The 22,217-nt window shown below is 43.5% G+C and overlaps 1 protein-coding gene across 1 annotated transcript in view; it reads left to right on the top strand.

The window, feature by feature from the left end:
- LOC144148693 (uncharacterized) overlaps positions 1–21,500 on the top strand; it is a 36,445-nt gene extending 14,945 nt beyond the window's left edge. The window contains exons 6-10 of the mRNA XM_077680212.1: positions 507–616; positions 7,010–7,103; positions 15,115–15,285; positions 19,685–19,804; positions 20,227–21,500. Coding sequence (XP_077536338.1) covers positions 507–616; positions 7,010–7,103; positions 15,115–15,285; positions 19,685–19,804; positions 20,227–21,417 — 1,686 coding nt within the window. The 3' untranslated portion in view covers positions 21,418–21,500. The remainder of the gene's footprint in view (positions 1–506; positions 617–7,009; positions 7,104–15,114; positions 15,286–19,684; positions 19,805–20,226) is intronic.
- The last annotated feature ends 717 nt before the right edge of the window (positions 21,501–22,217 follow it).

The raw sequence follows: 22,217 nt of genomic DNA, 5'->3' as shown, positions 1-22,217 counted from the left end.
CTGGAACTACATCTAGACAGACGGTTTTCGGAAGCGCTCTGCAATCGTTCTTTGTTTTCTTTTCTCACAATACTGCGGTCGCGTAGGTGCTGTATTCATTGTAAACAGTTTTTCCTTCGTGTGGTGCCTGTATATCCATTGCGTCAAAAAATGATTACACCACCCTGATTTCTAAATTAGGTCACTGTTAGTCTTAAAGTGATCAATTACCCAGAATTTCCAGAATGCACTCACCACATTCATTGCTTCAAACGTTGTGTGTCATTTCTGTTTGGCACCGGTTTGTTTCAAATGTTGAATAGCACTCGAAAATTCGCTGCGAGCACCAATACGCAACAATAGAGAAAGTTATCTTTAAAATATTTGCAACTTTCACACTGTTGCTGATGAACAAGAACCGCGCCCAAAACTCCCTGTTCTTATGACACATTTAAGAAAGCTATATAAAGAACAGAGCTGTCATATTTTTAAATACAGTGGTATTTCGTCTGTTACATTGACTGCAGGAAATCAGCAGAAAATTTTTGGATTACCCTCAGAATTGGCGGATTGCATTGACAATACCCGTTTTTGACCGTACAACCCACCATCTCTTCGACATCAAGCGGCTAAATGAGTAAGTGTTCATCACGTCCTCTTTTCCAGTCGACATCTCATAAAAAAAGTTTTATCAGTAATAAACCAGAATTTCAAAACAACCTCTAACCTTATCCCAACTTATAACTGTTTGAGAGACCGCTTTAAAGCAAAATATTCCGATATTTTGCGAAGAACAAAAAAACTAGTACATTCGGCAGAAAAATATTGCGGGATATGGAGTGTGTGGTGGAGTCGCACAAAACTGTATTGCTGCGCCGTTATCCGCCGCAGACGGCTGGAGCAAGGCTCACGAAACTTGCTCAGTCAGTGCGCTTGTCGCTTGTTTGTCCTGCCTTTCTTATCAGGAACCTTTGGTAACTGGCTTATCTGTGACATGCTTTCAATAGCCGCGACAGCAGCTTGGCAGCGCGTGACCATCGCCGAGGGTCTGCCTTACTCGTGCAGCACATTGCATAGCTCGCCCCAGCATTTTTCGTGGGAAACAGTGCTGTCAAAATGTATACTTTCTACCAAGGTCTGCCTTGCTGGTGCAAACCATCGCGTAGCTTTTTCAAGCCTTTTACGCGGCCACCAACGTTGTCAAAATGTATGCTATCTACGAAGGTCTGCCTTACTGGTGGAACCCATTGCGTAGCTCACACCGGGGATCAACGTTGTCAAAATATATGGTATCTATCAAGTCAAATGTTGGTCGAGTATCAAAATTATAGAGATCGCACAAGCTACCTTCTGGCGAGAACTCTGTGTGGGGCGGGGGGTGGAGGAACAGTCGCGTCGAGAAAATGCCCTTTTGCGGCAAAGCCAACTTTCTAGTGAATGCTCTGCGGCTGAAACTCTTACGTAGATGCCTTGCAAAAAAGGCATAGTAAAAGCGGCCGGCAGGACAACTCTGTTGTCACGTCAAGTAGGAACTACTTGTCATAATCCGTTAGTACACAATCAAGATGTAGAAGTTAGCGAACCCCATCGGCTGTAATACGTGGCACTCTGAGCAGGGTGTTTGGCTACATAAAAAGGCTGCAACCCTCGGTTTGTCCCAAGTGCGCAAAAACAGTTTATCACATTTATCCACAGAAACCCGTTGGTTCAAACTGAAGATGTAGACGTTACGGAGCCCCATCTTCTGTCAATACGTAACGGCCTACGAAGAGAGTAGGGTTAGAAAAAGCGAACGGAGAGATCACAATATTCTTAATAAGCAAAAAAATATATCACGTTTACAACAAAAAGTTAGAGATCATTCAAACTTTTACTATAAATATTTTAAAGTTACGCAGCTCTCACTTACCGTAAAGAGACTATCACACTACGCAAGGGTTTCCTTGAATTTTTATTTCCGCAGGTCAGGGTGTAGCCGCAAATGTCCTGACATTCCCGTCTGCTGTAATAAATCGAACTATATTCTAGGGAAACCGAAAGACACACATTTGTCAGGTCGGATAAAAGTATAGTCCGTTAGTGTTTAAGAAAGCGAATTATCGAAGAAATATGCTCAATGGCTAGGTAAAAAAACGAATTTTTTTCTTTGTGCAGTCCTTTGGCTCCACCTAGGTGTACTAGGAGGAGCATTGATTTTATTTAGGAGGAGCATTGATTTTATATATTTATTTTCAACTAAGCTCAAGTGTGTGTTGCTCCATTTACAACTGGTTCACATTCTCGTTACTCCAGGAAAAGCCTTGCGTACCAACTGGTATATCTGCTATTCATGTAAGAGTTCCCAGTTTTCCTTCGATTACTCGGAGGCTGGTAGAAGTGGGTGGTCGTGATGAGGCCGTAATTCCTTTCAAATTGTCGTCCTAACGGCCAATTTTAATATGAAGTTTTCCCAACATATATACATTAGAATTTTTAGCAACATAGCATTCACCAGAAAGTTGCTTTTGCCGCAATATTGAAGTTTCTCGACGCCACTTTTATCTGCACACCTCCACGAACGCAGTTACCCCAAGAACAGTGCTTATAAAAGCTCTGTAACTTCAATGTTCGACCAGCCCATCGTTTGGGAGATGCCATATATATTCTGGCAACATGGATCCCCGCCTAAAAGACCGGTGCGATCTTCGAATTGTGCTGCACCAGTAAGGCAAACCCGCGGCGATGCTCACGTGTTACCACAGGGGCTCTAGCGGATATTGAAAGCATGTCACGGGGAACCGAGTGACCACAGATGGCTGATAACACAGGAAGGATTATCACGCGCAATGCGCGCCTGGCATGCACGTTTCGGGAGACTCTATTCGGCAGTCTGCGGCCAGAGTTGGCGCAGCAATGCAGTTTTGCACCGCTCCACCATGCAACCCACATCCTGCAAAATTTTGCGGACGACCGTAAAAGGCACATAAACTGCCTTTTGACTCCAATAAATATTCTCATGAGTGACAAATTTTCCGCTGCCGCTGCGGGATATGGTGGTGTAGTTTTCAAAGGAGAATGCGCGATGCGTGTGTGAGGCGTGAAGCAGCCACACTACCAATCTGCAGTCTTCATGCTCGAAACAATTGTGCTCGGGATTCTGTAAATATATGCAAATCAAATAAAAGATCTAGTTTTGCATTAGTTTTGTGATGAAGAAGTTTTTTGCAAGTAACTTTTATTGCAATCAAGGATGTCTATTTTATTAGCATTTTCCCGCAAACATTACAAGAAAAGGCAGTACTTAACCGTTAGTGGTTACAGGTGGTTGGAGGCCCGTGTTAAAACTTACATTCGCAGGAATATTACTACCAGAACAAAATGCCTGCCATTTTACGAACGAAAGGCTCTAGCATTCATCAGGTTTAAGTTATGTTTGGCTGCTATAAACCGCTGTTTTGCGGCAAGGAAGTTTTACAGAAAGCTCTTCCCTTCCCTGTGTAGTTGTGGTGATACCTGTGCCCGTCTGGTGACGATTCTGATTGGTGCACGTTTTCTGCTGCAGAAAGCTTTTCACTTACCTATATAGTGTCGGTGATATCTATGAACTTCAAGTGACGATTCCGATTGGTGCAAGTCTTCTGCTGTCGTTTTGAATGTGTTATTTGGCAGATGTTCAGAGAATGGAATTGCCTCTTCCATCATTCCCGTTCCCCTTCTCCAACCACTGTTCGATTCTTTCATACTGTTCCAAATATGCGCGTTCCATCCAGGTCGCCACCCTCTGCAGCCTTGCTTTGAAATAATTCTTCAAGTTCTCTTTCTGGTCCCCGTCCTCCTGACAAACGTTTAATGTATTTTCATACTCCTGGCAAACCCTACCGCTCCTTTCACTTTGCGCGATGATCATGCTGGTGGGGAGGAGTACGGCACCAGACTAGGAAGTCCTACAAACCCGGAAGTTCTCAGAACGCTGATGGGGTTAGGAAGGGAATACAATATAAAGCATTTCAAACCATTGACAGTAATAGTCACATCCCTTCGAAATTCGATATGTTAGAGAGTGGATTAGTGGATTATAATAGAGGGTGTAACGACTTAGTTCGTGTATAAAATTACACTTTGGTGTATTTTCTGCTGAGAAGGCTTTTCATCAAAGGCTAAACACTTTTAAACCGAAAAATTCATTAGTATTACAAACACCAACTATTAAACACGCGGATTCACTAACTCATGAAACTGCCTTATATTGCCGCGGAACACAAATACAGCAGGGGTTTACAATTTGGCACCCCATTTCTCGAAAACATTGGAGCGAAGGCGTTAGAGTCACTTCCTACAATCTCTCAAGAAGGTGCTTTAATGGTGTCTAGTTGCCTTAACATCAAAGGAGAAGAATTGAGGTTCACAATGAAATTGTCGCGTCGACATTAAAAATAAGAATTGCGATTGCTTTATTGTTATGACAAACACAACTGGAAGACAGAGGTAACACACAGTGAGATAAATAATTGCCAGACTAGAGCGCGCATAGGAGCGGTGGCATCGGTTGGAGAAAACGACAATAGCCGGAATTTGGCGCACGTTATAATTCTTAATACATTTTGATTTCCTTAGGTACAACAGCCGAGTTTACGCTGAAAATTTTAAAAACTCCAAACACTAACAATAAATACCGGTTTTTATCGGTTGTACACGCCCAAGCTAATCCTGCGATGGGAAACCTGCCGTTGTGGACGGCACCGGAATACTTTTCCCCAACTGTGAACCTAAACCTGCGCCGAAATATGAATACACTGACTTTTGCAGTATTTTTTCTCATCTGAAAAGGGGCTACGCGGCCGACGTCATTTGTATGCAGGTAAGAAAGCCAGCAACACAGATATATCATCCTATCACGCTTATTCACCGCGGCACCACTATCGTACTCCCTTCAATGGCGCAAAACCAAAACAGGAATTTCGGTTTGATTACCTATGTAATATACATACATTGTGAGATATTCCAGGGTATTGACAACAACGTGTGCGGCAGATACGAAGGCCTAGTGCAATACTTGACCGGCTTTGATGCGCCAACCCATACGGAACCAAGTGCGCTAAGCTTTCCTTTCAGAAAGGGCATTAAAACTTTACAATCGTTTCGCAGTATCGGATCGTTTTTGCCCTTTGCGGTACTTTGAGGTGGTGAGATCCCTGGACAGAAACTGTATTAAACGCAGGACGGTTGAATTAAATCAGCTGTCTTGGCCCAGGCAGCGGTCGGCGGAAATAATGACCTAGGATGCCCGCTTTGCGGAAAGCTTTCCGCCTATGCTGAAACTATTTTTTTTTACAAAACAAAATGCACACATACTTTTGTGGTGTTTGTAGCGTCAGGCAAACCGGCTATTCCTCTTTCGATTCCCGTATCAATCATCTTAGAAAGGTGTAGATAAAAATTCGGAGTAGTTATTTATCATCGTCATTATCATAATTTATATTCGCTAAAGGCGCGATCACAGCCATTACCTAGGTTGGAGGCGGCGCGAGAACGTCTAGTTTCAAATACCTATTTTATCTGAAAAAAAAAAACGCGACAACACAATAACAAAATAATGCAGAAATGGTGGAAAGGAAAACCCATGACTACCTACATATACTGATTAGACAAAAAAACTGAACGGCAAAAAATACATGGAACACCCATTACAAAAACATGACAAATGTCAAGAAGGGGTAAGTAGCTTTAGGGAAGACCAAGTCAATATTGAACCCAGCAGCTGTTAGACGGCAAGTGGTAACTAGCACATAAAAAATGAGAAAACTAGTACAACAGCGGAAAAAAATAACAAAACAACCGATGGAGCCCGAGATTGTAAAAGTTAATACAGCAACAAGGTAGCTAAAAAGGTAGTGCCGCCGCACAACAGGGTTAGAGTGAGCACTGCAGCAGCTTGAGTGCATGTAATCAAAAAGACAAACACTACGGGAGGAAACTACACAAAGGACCCTACTCGGGGAATCGTCGAGTGAAGAGTAAGGAAATCTTACCAAACAATTTTGGCAAACCAAAAATAATAATTGGTTAGTCGCAAGGAATACCAAAATAAAAGATCACCAAAGAATACTAGACACGGGAACTGTACGCTCTCACCGGAATTTTATTGCACTATACACTTATTGTTCTGAGTAGTAATGGCTTCACTGTACCATAGGGGTATACGCTTTATAGTAATAGGACGTATCTGTACGGGTTGAGTATGATTGTTTGAATTTGTTTGGGTTTAATTCAATTCCCTTTGTCGTTTTCCATTTCTTTCTTTTTGGTAACTGTTGAAGAATATAATAATTATCACTTAATAATCCAGCGCACATCTTCGAAGCAGGCGCGTTGTTTCCTTGCTGCGTTTGGTGTAAGCTTTATTTTCCAAGCAGCAATGCGGCTCCGATTGTGCCACCGACTGATGTATGCTATTAGGAGTGAACCTCGTTCAAAGTTCCCTACTAGGTATAAAATACCTTTCAAAGCTTGCAGTTCATTTTTTTTAATTCAACACTGTTTAAAAGCGATCTTAAGTCAATTTTGTGTGATTTGTGTAATTTGGGTAGCTTCGACAGGCTCGCGTGCATTGTAAATGATATAAATATTGTTCTTCTTTGAGGTCGGCCGCGGCACTGTTATTCCGCATCTTTTCTTCACATATGTCGAAAATATATAAAAGTGACGTGTGTTGCACTGGGTTGATTTAGAAGTGGTCACTTCAGGGTGCCTCACACCCCTCCTGTAATGCATGGTATGACACTTCTGGCAAAATTAAAACGTCGTGGTATTTCTGGGCGACGGGTCATTATTGCGCTCTGCTTTCATTATTCTACGCCAAGAATGGGATCTTTATGGTAACGGTGTTACATCCCAACTTACAAGTTTTATGTTTTTACATATTTTTTTTAATTATTTGAAAATCATAATAATTAGAATTGTGTCACACAAAGTCGGGTTAACTGTGGCGATAATTAAAATTTTAGAGTAATAAAATTTAGACCATCCGCTTCTTTTTCATTGCTATTTTCAGGGTGGTGAACTTCTTTATTCTGAAAACAAGTGATTGCGCGGAGGTTCCAAAAGCTCCAGGGTTGAATGTCACGAGAAAAATAGACATGACGGATGTAAGTACCACACCACTTCGGCTCATCAAGTAGAAATTCGCTATTCCGCTTCTTAGCGTTCATTCGGTAGGTCGACATTGAACTGGCTCCTACGTCCATTTCCCAACTTTACCTTCTGCCCATTAAACTTGCTTGATGAAGTGCAGTAGTTTTAATTGATTACGTTCATATTCACGAGATCCCAACGCCTTTGAAATACAGTGTTGCTATACATTTTATTACACGCAAGGTTTAAGAAAAAAAAATACATAGCGATTACTATAATCGCTAAAACAAAAATTCTGCGCAGCACAAAAGGCAGTCTTTTCGATCACTGCGCTTATCTGCTGCGTGTCAACAAGGGATTGCGCGATCCCCTCTGACGTTATCTCGAGCCCTTCGCTGCCGCACAGGATGTTGTTGTGAGCTGCTTTTGATTTTTACGCGCAAATCTCACGCTGATCGACCGGCCACAAACGTAGCAGAAGCACGGCGAAATTGTGAGGAGGAAGGTGCGCCTCTGCGGTGAAGCATTGCGAAAGTGGGATGAGTATGCATTCAACATTCTGAGACGCAGAGGCACGCTGGGAGATGACGCCACGTTCGCGCGTTCTGCCCTCCCCTCACCAGACGCTGCAACTCCGTTTTCTTGTGCCTGGGGTGCCTCATTCGCTCGCTCGGTTACGCGCATCGCAGCCGCCGCAAAACCCCTGTACCCTTAAGGCAATGCGCGCTAAAATGTTCATTCGAAACGCTTGTAAATAGCTCTTCATTCAACAGAATGCACAAAAAACAGAAGTTACGTCGCCAACTTCTAAGATTCGTGTTTTCACTTTCAGAAAATAGATCTTGAAATTTATTCGGTGGAAACTTATCCGGAATATCGGTAGTTCTGTACTTTTTTTAAACGTTGTACTAAAAGGGGTTTGTATTTTTTTGGTTCACAAAAACATCATCACAATTATTAGGAATTTATGACTAAAAGAGTTCACGCAGATGCCGTAATCGGTAAATTCTCATTGATTGAAAAGAAGGCTCGAACAAAGCATATTGCAGTAAGAATTTTGAAAATCTTTTGCTTTTTGGAATGTGACGGAAGACGCGTGCGAAAATCTGTTTTTGTAAATAGGCTTTCCGGCACCTTTGGCGCCGCTGAGGTGGCACCCGGATCATTTATCTTATACGTAATATTATTGAAAACAAAAAAAATCACACTTTCTTAACGCCTTCTTTGCTTAGCTTCTATATCTTTCCGAGAGGCTGTACTTTCACTAGGCACTTAAATTTTTTAGAAGTGTTAGGAGTAGGAAGAAAGAAATCTGTGCGTCTATGTCAATTACCAAAATAAGGAGTGCCAGCACTTTTGAAAGAGAAGAGGTTGAATGACTCTATATTTGGATGGTTATACGCAGGTTCAGGGTTTGATGCGCACTACACACACAAGCACAGGGAACATTATATATCAGTGCTTAAGTGACTATCTGTGTCCGACGCGCGCTCACTTCACGGTGATCACAACGCGCGGGGCCCAGTGCGCGTAGGGGCAGCGTGGCTTGAAAGGATAAACACCAAAGGTCTTTGGTCGACACCACGTTTATCATTTCCATTCGCCGCATCCAGCACGAATATATGCACCACACTTTGAAACACACTCACTGTCGCGAACACAGTCGTTGGAAAACCCTTGGGGCTTCAAACCGTAGGCCACAGCTATCTTCGGGATAATAAATCAGGTTTACTATATTGTGCCCATTACAGATTATATACACTTCCAAATCTACAACTGCGGCACCTTCAAGTACCAAGTCCGCAAGGACTATGACGACGCCGTTAGGACGCACGTGCTGGCCCCCGTGTAGGAACATTCCATCTGACGCGACGTAACTAAAGGCGACCAAGAACCTAGTTGTCTACTCAAAGAACCAAACAAGTCAAGAATGCTTTTCAGAAAAATGTCACACACACAACTGCAAATAGTTTGCAAACAGCTAGGTCCGGCTTGGTCATTTTGGTGAAATTCTTGTTGTCGGAAAAGATTATTGCGTGCCTTTGTTTGGGTTTTCTTTAATTTAATCTTTAATTTACTCTTTCTTTAACTTATTGACTGCACTCTTCCATGTAATGTACAAGTTTGTAAGAGAACCCATAACTATAAAGATTTCTCTTTTGGCTCGTCCTCTTCAGGCCGGTACAGTTTATCAATCAATCAATCAATCAATCAATCAATCAATCAATCAATCAATCAATCAATCAATCAATCAATCAACCAATCAATCAATCAATCAATCAATCAATCAATCAACGTTTATTAGTGTGCCCAGTAACAGCCGCAGGATATTTGTGCTGGCGCACGAGAAAAACAAAAATAAAAGAAAACAGTCTGCGCAAGACGTGCACGTCTCCCACACTTACAAAGTAAAATACCATTGGTTACACTGAACGAAAATCACACGCTTTCACACGCACACACGTACATAAACATACCTTTATACAGGCTGATCAAAATAAGTCCAGATGCTTTTTTTATTTAGGAGCTTTTCTTTATATGAACACAACTTCTACAGTGAGGTGACGCGCCTAGGGGGGACAAAAAGTATAGGGTAATTATTGATATCGGTGGTTTAATAACCTAAAATTGAATAATTATCTTTTTTATTAACGGCAGTAAGCAGGCATGTCTGTGTTCAAAAGTTACACGCAGTCGTGTTTCTTTACAGTTTCATTTGTAAGAATTGTTCTAGAGCATTCGTACTCCGAAATGTCGAACTGTGAAGTTTCATTGCCGTTCGAATGATTACGCATCCTAAACAGTAAGGCCGTCGCAAATCTCCTCCTCTTTGTTCTGTGTTTCGATAGCGGTTCCCAGTACTGCACATTGCCATAACGTCAGCCAACACTGTAGGGGTGCCAGTTATCTCTTTTGCCTAAGCCTCCACCCCACTGTCGAACTAAACACAGTAAATAGCGCGCACGTCGCTGAAGTGAGGAGCGTTGCGCCGGACCTCACTGTCTTCCATGCGGAATCATGCGAACGGCAATTAAACTTCGCACTTCGATATCTCGAAGTACTGATGCGATAAAAGAATTTTGCGAGATGAAATGACTTAGAAACACGATGTCGTGTAACTTTTGGATACAAACAGATGTCCTTACTGCAGCCACTAAATAGTTTTTCATTTAATTTTAGTTTATTAGGCAAGTGACATCACTAATTACCACCTCGTTCTGTGTACCCAAGGGCGCATAACTTCACAGTTTAGGTGATCTTCACGTAAATCTAAGCGCCTCATTTTTCTAAAACCTGCCGACCTAACTTTGATCACCTTGTACTTATATTGAAATTTAGTGCCTATAGCACAAGGGCAATACACCGGAGTGGTTTCTGGCATGCACACATACTCTCAAAAGAATTATGCAGATTGAATAAAGTAATCAGAAAAAAAACATACTGATCTAAGATGGCTTTCACTTGAGATAAACAGCATAAAAAAGAGGGTTACATGGAAACATACGAGAAGATAAAAAAGCAACAAGAAAAACGAAAGGCAGAAAACGGCGTGTGTTGCTCGTGCTTCAAGACGAAATGACCGCATATGAGTCAGTTGTAGATCAAGAAGACAAAAATGAAACAGCGGAAAGGTATGGCATGAAAAGCTCACGGAGATGCTTGCGAAAGACAGCGGGACAAATATTTTTATATCCAAGTGTTCAGAGTAATGGCTGTACAAACAGTCATTCGGTACGGAGGGCACAAGCCACGCTGACATTTCGGATTATGAAGAGCAACATGTTGCCGTGTCCACTTCTGCGGCACATAGAACAGGATATGTTGTAGCAGTACTTAACAAGGCACTAGCCATGAATAATTTGGAATAGATAAAGAAGATCCACCTTACTCCGCCTGGAGATAGTTCCTGATAACGTCAATGCAGAAGACAATCCTAAGTTATTATTACCGGCGAAGCAATAGTTAAATGCAGATATAGGCTTTTTGGACCCTCTCAGTCAGCATACACTTTGTGTCACGCATGCTATTCCAAATAATACAAGCATACTTAAGCTGCGGGCGACAAATAGTACAGCACAGCTTGAGACGAGAATTCGTATCTTTGAACCACTTCGATATTCAGCACACAACGCCAAGGGATCTAAGAGCCTTACGAGGAATTAACTAGATAGACGACTAGAAGCTCAGCTTGCTCTCCAAATTGACAACAAGATCGTAAACCTCTAACGTACGAGGTAGCACTTCACCATTACTGTCATAGGGTACAAGATATCAGTTTTTCATTTTGTATGTCCTTATCTTAGTTTTATACGTATTGATAAGTTTGTTGCCAGCATACCTGTGCGAAAAGGACGACATTACTGTCTTGAGAGCAGAATAGCTTGCAGCGTTCGAAATTACTTTAAATATATTTGACGTCGTCAGCATATGAGAGAAAATTGCAATCCTTAAACACTGGCGAAAAATCGTTTATAAAGATTGAAAAGAGAAGTAACCCGAGTACAGGGTGCTGATGGCACTACTGGTGGCCTCATGGCAAAGGGAGGTCTGTTCCTTTAAACTCACAAAACATGACCATTCACATAAATAATTGCCTTAGAGGCAAGTTAGGTATGCGTGTATATCGAGTTGAGACAGATTGTTAAATAACATATCATGGCAGAAGACATCGAAAGGCTTACTTAAATCAAAATTACCGACATCAAGTCTGTTCTCTCCCCTCCGCCGTTTCCGAGGCGTGCATCATGAACTTGACAACATTGGAGGTAGTCGATCACTAAGTATAAAAGCTATGCTGCTCATGAATTTTTAGGTGCTCTCCACTGAACGGGAGTAGCATATCCAATACTGTCTCAAAGAGCTTGGAAGCAGCGCATAAAATAGAGACTGGCCTGTATTTCGTGGGGTCCACTTTTGAGCCTGAGTTAAAAACAGGAACAACTCGCGCAGTCTTGCTCCGAGCAAAGAATGGGCTAGTCTTGAGGGAAATTAGAAATATACTTGTCAAGACAAGTAGATGAAGATCACCAAAACCATTAGGTGCTGCTTAGGGAATTCCTTCAGGGCCGCACAAAAATGACGCCTTCATGCGCTTTGGATCCTTCAAGACAAGATTTGCTCAGCACAACATTTGTGAGCATTTATGGATCCCCAGAGGGAGTTCTTAGGGAAAAGTGCACTTCTGTTGCGTTAATCGGAATATAATGGTTCAACAAAGTAATTAGAAAAGTCACATTAGCTGTCTTCCTTATTATCGACGATTTTAATGTTTCCCTACCGATTTCTAGATGCTTGTGAGCGTACGTGGCCCCAGGAAGCTTTAGCATAACGTGTTGAATTAGCTTCAATTTCGCTGAAGTAACTGTAACTGGACTGGAGCTAACGGGGAATGAGACTAGCTTTTGTTCCCCGTTTTCCTAACCTGTCTGGTAGGTCGATCTTTTCTTCCCAGGACCCTTTTTACTTCAGCGGAAAACAATTACGAAAAATTGCTTTCTTTTCTGTTACTTTAGGTACAAATCTGGTGAAGCCGTCCTGGATAACATCAATGAAAAAAAATCAGTTTGCGTACCAGCGTCACTGAGGTTGTCTATTGGCGGCCAGTCAGTGCCATTAAGAAAGTGAACTAAACCAGCCTGCCCCTTACGAGCAAACTTTTAACCACTGCTTCCTGATGTGCGAGCAGGACTGCGGTGGAGGAGAGATACGTTACCCGCAGAAATGAGTAAAGGGGGATGAAACTTGTCAGGCTTCACCAGTTCAATAAAACTGTGCGAAAATTCTGCGGCTTCTAAGTTGGTGCAACACCCTTCTTAAACATTCCGACATGAATTCCTAATGGAGTTACACTGCAGTAATGAGGTAACGGGAAAAATATATTTAAATGTCACACTTATGAAGTGTGGCACAGTATATCTGATTAATTATGTTAGTGTTCCATGAAATCCCAAAAACCTTGAAGTCCCCAGTGATTAGGGTTTCGCGATTACTGTGAGATCTTGCAATGTTTTCAATAAAACCTTAAGTATTCTTCAAGTTAATAATTTTCACCGAGGGTAATATGTAATTAGTACACGGCAAAAGGCATTCACCTCGAGAAGATAGCACCTCTTTCCAGATGAACTCAGGATATTCTTGAAGGTCAATGCGGTGTTTCCACTTTATCGAACTATAAAGGGCGCAAAGCACACCTCCACTGTTTTGGTAGCTGTGCGAAATATCATGGTGACGACAGAAAACGTGACAATTTGGAGTAAAAAAGGAAGTCGAACTAATCTCAGGGCACAACCAAGTCTCTTTCAAAATGGTAACAAGAAAACACGATGAAAGAACATTAGAAAAAAAACCTCAGGTGATTTAGATCGAAGGCCACGGACATTACGGTTAAAAAAATCGAAGCCTTAATTACCTGTCATTCGGGCGCTTATCTAGATGGAAAATTTTACCATGCAGTTCTCCACGAAAGGCTTGAAGAAACAGCTCCTTGGCCACAGTGGAGGGTCTCTCATTCGCTCGAAACAAATGTCACCGACGGCAACATAAAAGGAAGCAAAGAAGTCATGTCGCGTGTTTATTCGTTTGCACAAAAGCGGCACCCTTCTCCCCCCCCCCCCCCCTTCCTGTAGACAGGTGTCCAGAAACATAGGCCGAGGTGGTCGTCGGGCAACTTCGTCACAAACGCTGCTTTTTTGGCGATTGGGACAGTCGACCACCAGCAGCCAAGTTTCGTCACAGGCGCCTACAACCAGCGAACGCGGTTGTGAGCGCGTCAAATCCCAAGCACGTCGTCGGGTGGGGGAGACATCTCCGCACTATCTGAGATGCGGAAGACACCCCCTTCAGGCTTGTGGAGGCAACGAGGGCGGCCAGGAAGTGAAGAGCTATCGTCCGCTTGGTAGGAGGTTTTTTTGCTGACAGGGCGGGGAGTGGTGGGAACTCAGCTAGCCAAGGCGACCCCCGCAACCCAGTCAATTCAGTGCGCAGTACACTCACATTGCCACGCAGTGTCCTGAGACCATCGGCGTACGCCTCAAGTGGCCTCCGCTGTTTTGTCCCGGCGCAGCCGCTCATTGTCCTCCCCCAGGTCAGCGGGTGCGGCCACGATATCAGCCGGGGTAAGGTTCGACGAAGGGGCCGCTGCTGCCGGGGTGATGCCGAAGTCGTCGTGAGCCTCGCCGTAGGGCTAGCCGGTGCACCCAGCAATAAAGGAGACTTGCACGCATGGCAGAGGAAGCGACGTGCACCAGAATTAAATAGAAAAAGCGATTTCCGGCATCGCTGTCTATGCCAAACAACAAGGCTGGGAGAGTATAGGTAATAAGCCTAATGGAGTTGAAAAGAAAGTTGAAATGCGTAGCTGGATGGCAATGCAACTCTGAGGCTCATGCCGCCAGTGTACCATGCCTTTCCGGCGCCACTACAGCTCGTTGCCTCTAGCTCACTGAAGGTGAACGTAAACAATTTATTGTCACCTTCCACTGCAGAACCAGTACAGAATATCAGAGTGAAAACATCTTTGAGGCTGGTCTCCACGTCGTTGCTGTCTACAGTAAGACATGTGAAGACTCACCAGCAATAACCAACCAATCCACCCGGGTGGATCGAACAGGGACGACGACCGCTGCCGTAGGAAGCTTGGGACAATTTACCAATTGTGTGCGACCTCGATATTCTCACCCAGAAATGTCACACACCATTTCTACCGAGATAGGCCAATTAGGACAACTGTCATCAGAATGTGGCGGTCAAGAATTGCCCGAGGCATGTTGATCTGCGAGGTAAACAGAACGAACACAATTCTAACGCACACACTATGCAAAATGTGGCAGTGACGGTGACATCTGCCGTCAGGTTCTTACGCCAGATTCACAAATTCACATTGCCGACGACGTGAAGTACCCGCTCCAGAAAGCCAGTGTAATATTCTAGTATACCCCAATTTTTCGCATAGCAGCTTATAGCAACTGCCTAAATTTCTATGGATTGGTTCCTGTGTTTTCATGAATTTCTTTTTTGTTGTTTCAGATTGAACGGGCTGAATTTCTTGTCGAAAAAGGAGCTCTGCGTCAGAGCATTGTGCTGGATATTCCATTCAGCGGTCAAACTTATACAACAACGAATTCAGACTTGACTTCAGTGTTTAAGGGGCGCTCAGGCCCTCACACAAAAACACAAGGTTCCATGGCCTTTTACGAGGTAAGACGACATATCACAATTCATTCCGATGAAAAAGTACCAGCCACAGTTATTTTGAGTGCCAGTGCAGAAAGAACAAAAGTTCTGTAGCCTCAGCTAACATTTTTATCTCTATGCTTTCTTGCAACCTACGTGAACCATGCTGGTATTTTGAAAGTGACAATGCCAAAAAGTTCCGATGTTATAGACGCTGTTCTATCATTCGAGGCCTGTACAAAGAGTTGCTATAGCGAATCCGTTAAGCAAAAAAATGAAATAGTAAAATAATTATTTATGGAATATTCGCACCGACACCTCTACTATACGCGAGAACTTTAAAAGCAAAACTAACATTCCCTTCCAATAATCTTAAAGATCTGGCCTTCCTTAGTTTTCCTGATCCATGTTACGAAGACCGTTTAATCTTTTAAAGGCACAGACCACCGATTTTTTTAGAATATATATTCTCTACCCCAGATGAAAGGGCATCACTTAAAGCACCTTGACGAGAAAAGGTATTGCTGATAACGCCCTAGAACTTTTTAAATCGAAATTTTTAGGTCTACTAGCCGTATGTGTCCCTCCCAAAAATAATGGTGCCAACCATGGCATACAGGAGCTCGGCAACATACTTTTGTCTGTATGCGAATGAAAAACTATATTTAAAAACTTGTCCCCACCCATAAAACTTAGAATCGCAGGATTCTCTGCTTCTTTATGTTTTTTTTTAATGCAACGGTCTATTTTGCACGAATGCGCCAATTTTTGGGATAGACAATAGGTATAATCTAGCGGCACGTTGTAGTGGTGGGAAGTTCGATCGTCCCGGGGTGCGACGTTTTTTTTTTAACCTTCCGTTGGCGTAAGTGCAAAATGAAATCAAATATTTTGGCAGAACAAACGCCCCTGACTCCTTCACTGGGTCTGTTTACTGAACGATGCCGTTGATTCTGGGTATGGAGGCATGAGTTAGCACACTGAGAGCAACCCAGCGACGTATGGCAGCGTGTATTGAAAATTTTTAAAATAATTTTCAAAAATACATATACAATTTACCTTGTACAAATACTTGTGTTAAAAGGTTTTCAATACGTAAAATAAACACTTCAGCAGTTACAGTAGCTGCTAGATTTGCAGGTCACGTGACAGGGACCCGTATTTCAGTGGCAAGTTTCGACACTACGAAACGCCATCCTTCCGATGTCAGGAAGATTCTTGCCGAATTAAAATTATTTCCGCCACTTTGTTTAGAAAATGCTTGTGGTTAGCGGGTTATACAAAACTCTGGCTTTCATATGAAGTAGAGGGCAAATGCGGGACAAAAATCGGTTGTCCGTCTCTTTAAGCGAAAAAAGAAACGTAATAAAGTAACAAGGAAAACTGAACACATAACATATAAAAAAAATTACAAAAAAGACCCTGAAGAGGATGCGAAGCATAGTGGCGGTTACGTGTAGTTTCAATGTGTTGCCGTTATGTTGAGTGATCTGGTTTTTACTAGCGCCGGAGGGAATTCCGCGCCCGGGTCCACACCGGTGGCAAAGGCACGCAAGTGCTGTTGTGCTACGGTGAGTAGGCGGTGGTTCTGGAGGCGCGGAAACTCGTCCATCATGTTCTTGTCGATGTTGTCTGTGTGGTAGTATCGGTAGTCTCCGTCAGCTTTGGTAATGTAAAGGTTGTTGACATTGGTGCACCGGCTGAGAGCAATGTACACGCCCTCCTCTTGGCAGCCTTTTCTTCTCGTTCTTATTCTTCTTCGGCGGTTCCCATACGGGAAGATGACGACGGTGGTTGAACGCGAAGCTATCTCGTGATGGATTCTTTGTTTGGCCGATCCCTAGGGGCATCCTGCCACAATCAGCATCAGAGGCGCTGCGGACGGGGCTGGTTGAGCTGCAAGGCGCTTGGCGCTTCCCGCCACAGCTTTCCCACGGGAAATTCAGCGTCCCCCTCTAAAGTTTTCAGTTCATCGTTTCCGTTGACGTTCAGCTTCGCGTGCCTTTGTTGTATCAGTAGCTTCTTGACGAAATTTGAATGAGTCAAGGACATAAGGCGCGTTCGTAGCACTTGCTCCTGTCCCGGATTTGTAGCGTAGTGGGAAGAGCACCGCGTACCTCCCGTTGCGGCCAGAGAGTCGCGGGGTCGAAACCGGGTGCCGCTAACTATTTCTTTTTTTATATTGTAGCATGGCGGAGCTGTGGGTGTAAGGAGGAGAGTTGCGCATGCGCAGTGAGCGTATGGACGGCGCCATCATCAACGACGCAGGACTAGGCGAGCCTAAGAAATGCTTCGCATTTAAAAATAAATGAGACCAAGCTGAAAACAAAGCACTTCCCGACACATTTTTTTGTGAAACTTGCTTGCACCAAACAGATTTAATATATTTGGCGTAACTGAACTCACAATTAGGGATAGAAAAATGGGATAGTTGGTTAGACGATAATTGATACATTTTACTAGCGCAAAAGACGGTCCACACGCGTAAGATACACACAGGGCGAACGTTAGGCATCAACCTTGGCGTCTAGCGTTCCTCCTGAGTTTTTCTTACTCGTTTAGTCCGTCTTTTGCGCTAGTAAAATGTACCCATTATCGTTGAACTCTTAAGAATGTGAGCAAGTGAGCGATAGCCCGTAGAGTGAAAAGCCACGATCCAGTATGCTTAATGTAGGGGGTCGACAACCTCTGCCATTTTCTGCGGCGATGTGTTTTCTCTCATCACAGCAAACCAAGAACGGACGGCATTTTTACCATACATGTCGGCATAGTACTAGCAATACTTGTTTCAGTGGCTGCTTACAGAAAGTCTGTGCAATGGTTATTCGCAGGACAAATTTTTGGAATCCAATCAGAAGGTCTTGTTAAAACTATCCGTAATCGTATCTAGATGTACAGCCAAACAATGTACCAGTTCGTAACATTAAGGCATCGCGAATATAGCCTTTAGTATAAAAATGAGTACCAAGCCGGCCGGCTCCACTAAATAATTGGTTTTCACCGTCCCCACTTGCGAAACGCAAGCAACATCCACAAGGGGTTGCTCCCAAAATACATCTGAATGCTAACCTGGAAATAAGTGGCCTGTACGACCTGGATGCAAATTAGTCTACTCGCCCCCATCCGGAACCTTGAATTTTCGTGGATCATGGTAAACGCCTCCAGAACCACGGAAAGGTTAAGTGATGATTAGTTCAAAGCACTCTCTTCCCAGGCAACTGAACAATACCTGAAAATTATCCTCATTACCGTGGTAGCCTCCAAATACTACCCCCCCCCCCCCCAACGTTGTCACTCTTCAAAATGTTTGCCCCCACCTGGCTCTTACCTTAAAGATAATTCCGTCTTGGACGAGTTCTGGCGAAGTAATCTATTGCCAATTATTGCACGTATCCCGCAGACTATCTGGCAATGGGTAAATACTGCTTGTGCCTAGCTAATCAATTTCATACGACATTGAGGTGTCCAGTGCAACACAGCGTTCTCTTTTTAGGGCGCAAGCCCTCAGGCCCGGCTCGTTTCTCTTCCTTCCCTGGCTGTCACCTAGCGAACGAAGGGGAGACGGAAAGTAGACGAGATAGCGCGAGCAAGAAAGCGGGGAGGAAAGTACGGCGAAAGTGCGAGGGGTAGGGCAATATGCCGACGCCCTGCGAGACGTGTGGGAAAAGAGCGCTTTAACGCTAGTGCGCCCAAGAAGTGAGACGGAAAACCTATCATTCATTACCGCAAGAGTCTGGTCTTTCAAGTGCAAAAACGTGCACGAGCTCAGCACGCGCTTCGTGCTACACGTACATTGGCCCTTCCTCGTGCTATGCGTTGCATAGCTCATTCGAACCACGCGACATTTGCACGACAGGGTCAAACCCGATTTACAACAATTTGGAGGGCGGCAACGCGTTCTGCGGTAACGCCAGAGTAGAGTGTGTGTCGTCATGCGTTCGCTGATGACGCGGTTATTTGCTTAGACATAGAAGCTGTGCTCCGTGACATAATGACTGCAGTTCGCGTTGCGCTCAATCCTCGCATTATTGAGTGCAGTAGTCATCATTGTGTAATATTTATGTACCCTCTACCTTTCCCCAGTTTGGTTACAACCCGAGAAATACAAACTTTGGCAGGAAGGAGATGTCGGTATCCAGATAAGAAAACCGCCGGTGGTTATAGGGCTAGGCGTGATTTCTCACATAATTATTTAAAATCACAGATATTCTCCCCCAACAGGCATTACAAAAACATGTGGGTGTCTCTCATGCCATTGATTTATGTTGTAGAAAATTGTTGTCCTGTTTATGAAAAGTAAGTCTGCGCGTGGTAATCTCAGCAATTACCACGCGCAACCTATAATTTTGAATTTGGATCTTTTTTGTAAAACCCTGTACAAAATAACGCTTTTGTGAATCACTTTCGTACCTGTTTGGTACAGGTGTGCGACCATATTAAATCTGGGTGGAAATGGGAACGCTATGGCGAAGAGGCTTGTTCTTTTCTGAACCTCGGGAACGAGTATGTGGCATATGAAGATGAACGGAGCATTCAGCGGAAGGTAAGACTCCAAATGTTATTGGTTTTACTCCGCGACAAATATTTGTGCTGTAGCTATGCCTGCAGAACGGTTTAATGATCAACCGACATACCTTTTTCTGCGCTGGTTTTAGCGGTGTGTATCGGCGTTTTTGGCTTGTAGGCGTGAGTGTAGTTATACTTCTGTATTATGCAGTTGTATGTGTTCGCGAGCTTTATTTGCTAGGTTGCAGGAAACCTATTAAAACCTTTTCTTTCCTATGCGTCCTCGAAAAAGTGCTGCTGGTAACATCTGCGACTTGATGAGGCTTCGAAGTGTCTTTTGTCGACCATTCAAGATGTACAAGGAGCGGTACTTTTACGCTGCAGACACATATATTGTTCGTAGTACGTAGGGCAAGTTTGGCTTGTCTGTATCAATAAATTTCAAACCTTTTTTTTCAGGCAAGAATGGTTATGGGAATGCAATACCGCGGAGCCGCTGTGCGGACTGTGGACGTTGACGATATCACCGGTACTTGCACCAGAAAGTCTTACCTCCTGAAAGCACTTCGGGAGCAGCTAGATGAGAGGACGTACTACGTTCACTTCCACTACAATCCTCGGAACACAACGTGGTCAAACAAAACCAACGATGGATATGCCAGTGAGCCAACGGGTTCCTTCACGCAGCCAGCTATGACGTACGCCGCTTCAGTATCAAAGAACAGTCACTCTACTACGGCTATTCCACCCACCACGCGTGTGTTCGAGGGACCTGGCGTGCCGCAACGTTCGAAGCCGTTTCTTCCTGGATTTTATGCGCTAACGTCTAGCTCTACTAATCTTCCTTTGTCCACTGCAAAGCCAACAATGACCACGAAACCGCCGGTTTCTAAAACTACTCCGACTTTAGACGCTACGCACAAAGAACCCGAGTCAAATATATCTTGGCCGGAACCACACAAAAAAAGTTCAAGACTGCCCGGGGATACACCTGCGGTGCATTTCAACGAGAATCAAACGTCACCTGCTACACCGAGTTATATTTCGACATTTACAACAGCAATGTCAAAAGACCAGCAGAGAGCTAAAACTAGTGTCTGTAATGCAAAAGTGGAAACCACGGCACCATTTATAGAAGATTTACGGGCAGGACATACCTCCACACCTGAATCTCACTATTCTAGAGGTCCTCCCATTGCTGAAGTTGCTACTTCTTCAACCGAAAAGTCAAGGACAACATCAACAACAGAAACAATCGCTCCTAAAGAAACTATTACAGCAAGCAGTTCCCTAATACATGGGAGATCACATTCCCCAGAAATACTGGAATCAGAAAAACCAATCACGCCCGAAGGCATTTCTCTTTCAACTACTCAAAATATTTTGATGCACAGTGTGAGTAGAAAGCCGTCTACGTCCAGAACATCGACGATCGATTACGAAACTACGACTTTACAAAGTGTGCAAAACACTTGCAAAGTTGCTTACGGTCACGTGCTTGTACCACACGAAACTGATTGCCGCAAATTTTACCAGTGCGCTAATTCTATCCCACATCTCAAGAGTTGCCCTCCAAAGACAGTGTTCGACAATACATGGCAGGTGTGTAACTGGCCCAATCTTGTCAATCGCCCAGAATGTAAGTTATAAAAACCTCAAATTCTTGGATTGCTTTGTGGTTTTGAGCTTCACTGTATCTTTAAATTTGCATAAATACGAAGAACTCGCTTCAAGGAGAACCTACACATTTTCTGCGAACTGATGTCTGATGGCAAAAGGTTCACGTAAGTAAGAAAAAATGGTAAGTACCATTCGCGTACTGTGCTAGGACAACATAGTAGGAATAAAACCTAAATGCAGCGGGTTCAAATGGCCTGGAACCGATGACTGGAACCGTGCAGACGAAGGTAGAAATCCCTTCGCATTTATTCATATACAGGTTGACACCTAAATTAGGGCGTTCTCTGCCCGTAGCTATTGGTTAACTGCAAGAAATTCGATTGCCGAGAGTTGCAGAAAAAAGGTGTTTATATTCAACCAATATAAGTATGCCAATTTGATCGTTGCTTTTCCAGCCCTACTTGCCTACAGATCAATTCCATTCGTCGAACAATTTAATCTGTACCACATGAAGAGTTGAGGCACATAACGGCACGTAAAAGCCGCAAGCAAACACACGGCACTGACTATTCCAACCTTTGCCACGTCGAATACATCAAGGTTTTTAATAAAACATTTAAAAAGGTGCATTTCAGAGGCTGCTCCTAGGCATTTTGAGCAATAATACACAAACTCAAAATGGCTTTTAATGATATATTTGAATCGTCGCGACATTCACTTGAGAGGTACACTACAAACAAAAATCCACCACACCGCTAAACCAACGAGTAATGTATCGCTCAAAATTTTCCTCACAGTGACAATGAATGCGGATTGAGTCAGGGTCAACT

This window comes from Haemaphysalis longicornis, unplaced genomic scaffold (assembly GCF_048455015.1).
Source record: "Haemaphysalis longicornis isolate Haplotype H1 unplaced genomic scaffold, Haemaphysalis longicornis Haplotype H1 scaffold_8, whole genome shotgun sequence".
NCBI lineage: Eukaryota > Metazoa > Arthropoda > Arachnida > Ixodida > Ixodidae > Haemaphysalis > Haemaphysalis longicornis.
This window is presented reverse-complemented; position numbering and strand designations above follow the sequence as displayed.